The sequence below is a fragment of the Grammomys surdaster genome, unplaced genomic scaffold, assembly GCF_004785775.1.
Source record: "Grammomys surdaster isolate TR1022 unplaced genomic scaffold, NIH_TR_1.0 126546, whole genome shotgun sequence".
Lineage (NCBI taxonomy): Eukaryota > Metazoa > Chordata > Mammalia > Rodentia > Muridae > Grammomys > Grammomys surdaster.
Window position 1 is genome coordinate 2,051,788 of NW_021621338.1, and position 5,641 is coordinate 2,057,428.

Sequence of the window (5,641 nt, forward strand, 5' to 3'; positions counted from 1 at the left end):
TTATAGTCCCGTATAGAGGAAAGACAACAAACAGATAAAAGAACATTTGTTAATAATTAAATACTTACAAGCACTGATAAGTTTTACACAGGAAAATAACTTTGAAGAGAATCATGAAAGGGAAGGGACTCATTTTTGGTCGTGGGAAAAGGCAGCCTTAGAAGAGGGGCCATTGGAACTGAGACTTAGGAGATGATCAAGTGACAGAGTAGTTTAGAACAGTCACATCATCCAACATAGTCAGTATTTAAGTATGTCAAGGAGAAAAGGATTTGGCGCTCTTGAGAATACAGTCAGAGTGGCTGTAGACGGTGGTTGTAAGGGAGGTGGTACAGCATAGGAGAGTGATATTAGGGGGGCTATGTTCTATATGTCCTCGGGCCACGCGGAAGGTTTGCATTTCATTTTACAGTAGTGGGTTTTGGGCAAAAAAACCCCACAAACATGATTTTATTCAGCTTTTTCAAAGATCTTTGAAACGTTGGCCTCAAACTCATGATTCCCCTGCCTCAGTCCCCCGAACTCTGGAATTTCAGATGTGTGCTAACATACCTGGCTCTAAAAAACTTTTTTTTAAAAAAATATTTATTTATTTATTTATTAAATTCATATGAGTACACTGTCACTATCTTCAGACACACCAGAAGAGGGCATCAGATTCCATTACAGATGGTTTGAGCCACCATGTGGTTGCTGGGAATTAAACTCAGGACCTCGGGAAGAGCAGTCAGTGCTCTTAACCATTGAGCCATCTCTCCAGCCCCTCTAAAAAAACTTTTTTAATGACGAGCTGAAGCACTGACTAAGGCCTCAAAACTAGAAGCCAGTGGCTTAAAACCAATTTTTCCTAAGCACGAGGCCTAGAGTATAAATGTATTCTTCAACATCTCTTGATCCCCTGGATGATCACGAGTCCAGTTTGAGGTTAATGTTCTGCAGGACAATGATAGTTAGCAGACTTTGACCTTGGAGTAGAGGTAGAGACAGGCAAAGCCTGATCCAGAAAGAACAAAGTTCTGTTTCTTCTCTTGATCCTATTAAAGTTTTGGGAACTTGACAGATTTGTTTTACTCTGTTTTATTGGCCACTCCCTAATGACCAAGCATTCAAATTCAAATATATGAGCCTGGGAGGTGGTGGTGGCATTTTTATTCAAACTATTACACTCCCGCAAATAAGTTAAGGAACCTTGATGGAGTTTTTAATTTTGAATGAGATAAACAAAGTTAAGAACACTGAGAAACTCTTACACTTAAATCTAACTGAGCTCTGAGGTTGTTGGGCTGTGAATTCACTGGGCTGAGGTGTTTAGGAGCCCACCATTTATCTTCAGGTTGCCCTAACACCGAGGGACCTACATGGAGTACTTGGGAAGACATGGTCCTCCCTAAGGCTAAGAATTTCAAGTTCCCTTGTTAGAAATGTATATAGGTATACAACCCTAAGTGTCTGCTTAATACAGAAATGTTTCCCACGATCCAAGTTCTTCTGTAAAACTGACACTCAAGAAGCCGTAGGACTGTGATACAGGAGCCCACTTTATGCCCCCGTAAAGGGCACAGCAGGCATAAAAAGCATGGCAGGCTTTTCTATGACTCCGTGCTTTCCTAATCAGAGCGTCTGCTGTCCTCGGCACCACTCCCCGCCCCCAACCCTTGCCGGCCTTCTGTGCACTAGGAGTTTTCAAGCTAAGATGGGGAATGAGACTTCAAGTGAATTAAACGCCAGAGTTGCAGAGCTGACGTGGAATGTACCTTATGTGTCTCACCATTTTTGCTGTGCCAAGATAGTCTGGGGGAAGCTTATGCCAAAGGGTGCAGTGGGAAGACAAGTTCTCTATCTCTTGCTGTCTCTCTAGGGAGACGTAGTGGTGCTGCGTAAACACAGGCAGGGAGGTTATAACCACCATTTACCGGCTTGCTTACATGGAAACGTGTGGTGGTCTGACATTCTGAACTCCCACAATGGGAGAAGGCAGTGTTGTATGAGAAAGAGTTTAATGAGTTCAAGGACAGAAGAAAACAGGGTGTGCGCACGGGTGTTCGTACACCTGCGCCCCCCCCAAAAAAATCATTTTTAAAAAGTACTCTTCTGGGTTGGAGAGATGACTCAGCAGTTAAGAGCACTGGGTGCTCTGTTCTTCCAAAGGTCCTGAGTTCAATTACCGACAACCACACAGCGGTTTACAATTATCTGTAATGGGATCCAGCGCCCTCTTCTGGTGTGCATATAGACAAAGCACTCATACATAAAATACATTAATAAACCTTAAAAACAAAACAAAACAAAAACAAAAATTTCTTTAAACAAACAAACAAACAAACAAATGGCCGGGCGGTGGTGGTGCACGCCTTTAATTCCAGCACTTGGGAGGCAGAGGCAGGTGGATTTCTGAGTTGGAGGCCAGCCTGGTCTACAGAGTGAGAGTTCCAGGACAGCCAGGGCTACACAGAGAAACCCTGTCTCGAAAAAACAAAAACAAAAAACAAAACAAAAAACCAACCAACCAAACAAATGTTCTTCCTTATTTGACCTCATTTCAGGTGTGATGGCTGAAAATTCCACTAGGTGGCACTGCTGTAGGCAAAGAGATGTAAGACTATTTGTAGGAACAGGAAGATCTGAACAGATTTCTATTCAATGATGTTAAAGAATTGCTTTTAAAATGACATAGAATATTGCTGTTATGAGATTTTAAAAAATTGTGTGAGTGTGTTTGTGTGTGTGTGTGTGTTTGTGTGTGTGTGTGTGTGTGTGTGTGTGTGTGTGAGAGAGAGAGAGAGAGAGAGAGAGAGAGAGAGAGAGAGAGAGAGAAAGAGAGATGCATATGGCAGAGGACAGCTTTAGGGGTGTTGGTTCTCTCCTTCCACCATGGTGTACTCCAGAGATCCAACCCAGATCATTAGGCTCAGTGGTGCCTTTACCTGCTGAGCCATCTTCTAATACTATTGGGAATTTGTCTGATTTAAATTTTTAAAACACTGAAACAGTATTTTTGTTTGCTTTTTTGTTTTGTTTTGTTTTTCAAGACATGGCTTCTCTATGTAGCCCTGGTTGTCCTGAAACTCACACTGTAGACCAAGGCTGGCCTTGAATTCAGAGATGAGCCTGCTTCTGCCTCCCGTGATGGGACAAAAGGCGTGCGGCACCACCTCCTTGCTCTGAAGCAGTATTTTAAATAATCATATTTATTTATTTATTTATTTATTTATTTATTTGTGTGTGGTGTGTGGGGTGTGTGTGTGGTGTGTGTATGCACACACACATGCTCATGCTACAGCGAGTGTGTGGAGGTCAGAGAATAACTTTCAGGAGACAGTCTTCTTCCTCCAAATGGGTTTTGGGGCTGGAACTCAGGCTGCCAGGCTTGGTGACAAGCTCCCTTCCCACTGAACCATCTCACCAGCCCCCTGTTGTGAGTCACTGTTGAAACTAGGGGATGGCTGTCAGGAAGACTGATTGAAGTACATCTTACTTCTATGCAAGTTTGCCATCTTCTATAATAAAAAGTTCCCCCTTATAAGTGTTTGAAACTTACTATAACGACAGGTTTTTCCCCCTCTTTGGAAGCCTATGAGTAGCTGGTTACCTAAATATGATAGGCGAGGTGTTGCTAATGTTCACTCTGTAGCATCGTCACAGGAGTCCTTGGGATGATGGCTCAAACTCGAAAATGGATCAAGTCAGAGCTCATCAAACTTCTCTTGGTGTGCCTTGGCTTAACGCTGTAAACCCCAGATAAATAAAGCCTTCTAATTTTCTCCTAGAACAGCAGTTCTCAACATGTGGATCTGGACCCCTTTGGGGGTCAAACGACCCTTTCACAGATGTCTCATAACAGTTATTCTGCATATCAGATATTTGCACCACAATTCATAACAGTAAAAAAATTACAGAAATAGTAAGGAGAACAATTTTATGCTGGGGGGGGGTCATTGCAACATGAAGAACTGTATTAGAAGGGTTATAGCATTGACAAGGTTGAGAATCACTGTCCTAGAAAATCAATATTAGTCCAGGGTTAGTTTGCAAACGTAAGTAGTGTGCCCACATTTCCTCTGAAAGATGCTCTATCTTTTCTTTTCTTTCTGGCGTAGCTGCAGAACAAAAGAATGTTCTGCAGAGTTGAAAGTGAAAGCAACCCAGATTCCTGAAACTTCCTGAGGGCATGTTGTTCCAGGAGTCAGGTTCTTCCATTGCAAGGTAGACACAGTTAGTGAGGTTTTACTACTCTCATTAGGTATTGTTGGAATGTATTCTTGGTAGGCAGAAGCCATGTCAGTCTCCGCGTATGATGAGAGGAAGACTGGCTTTAACCCTTACCTGTCTGTGGACCTCCTCGCTAACTCTCATACTCTACATCCTTTAACTTGACTGACGAGATTTTTGTAATATTCCGTAATATCCTCTTTGGTTCCAGCTGATGCTTTGCCCTTCTGTCTTTCAGGTCGCAGGCATCCTCGCGGGCATGTCTGCATAGTCCTTTCCGGGTAGAAGCTGTGTGATGTGTGGTGCTTGAGTTTGCGCAAGTCAGACTCTTCCGTAAAGTAAGCTCAGCTTACTATCAGTAAGCTAGCTATCAGGCCTAGGATGGACGAGTCGGCACCAGTTGAAAGCCGGAGTCAGCTCCCAAGCCCCCACCACGGCTCACTGAGGAGGGCAGTAGCTGCTGTCCTAGCCATGGATGGGGAATCCACATTGGGCCGCAGGAAGAAGAGGAGGAAAGACTCTCGCCCGGAATCCATCATCATCTACCGGTCAGATAATGAGAAGACGGATGAGGAGCCTGAAGAATCTGAAGGTGGAGATCGGCCTAAAGAGGAAGAGGGGGAAGACTTTCTGGACTATCCTGGAGATGATGGTGAGCCCCTTGTTGGAAGTCATGGGAAGAAAACCAAAGCAGGGCCTGCCCTCCAGCAGACAGGCACCTGCTTCCTAGCCTTTTCTTTTTGATGATGTGTATCTTGAGGGGTTGCTGCCTCCACTCATGAAACTAACAATAGTTACTTAGAGCCTGCAGTGCTCTAGTCTAGACAAGACAGGATCTCTACCCTTTCACAACTGCTAGTGTAAGAGAAGTGGTTTTATAGGCTAATTACATTAACATATATGAAGAAGAACAGTTGTTACTGTTCATAATAATAATGAACATGCAGCCAGGTGTGATAGCTTACACCTACAATCCCAGCACTTGGGAGGCTGAGGCAGGAGGATCATGAATTGGATGCCATCCTTGGCTATACAGTGAGGCCATGTCTCAACAAAACAAAACAAAACAAAACAAAAGGTAAAACCAAGAAAATCAGGAGATTGTTTTAAGTTTTGAAATCAGTGAGGTACAATATTCCTTCACATTTGGGAATGTCAAGATTTGTGTGAAATATGATAGTATTTCTAGAAACTAGAATATGTGGAACTAGAATATGGTAGTATTATTATATGGAACTAGAATATGGTAGTATTATTATGTGGAACTAGAATACGGCAGTATTATTTCGTGGAACTAGAATACGGCAGTATTATTACGTGGAACTAGAATACGGCAGTATTATTACGTGGAACTAGAATACGGCAGTATTATTACGTGGAACTAGAATACGGCAGTATTATTACGTGGAACTAGAATACGGCAGTATTATTA

At 42.9% G+C, this 5,641-nt stretch overlaps 1 protein-coding gene across 1 annotated transcript in view; it reads left to right on the forward strand.

The window, feature by feature from the left end:
• The first annotated feature begins 4,590 nt into the window (after positions 1-4,590).
• Tmem169 (transmembrane protein 169) overlaps positions 4,591-5,641 on the forward strand; it is a 2,943-nt gene continuing 1,892 nt past the window's right edge. Inside the window, exon 1 of the mRNA XM_028760543.1 lies at positions 4,591-4,861. Coding sequence (XP_028616376.1) covers positions 4,591-4,861 — 271 coding nt within the window. The remainder of the gene's footprint in view (positions 4,862-5,641) is intronic.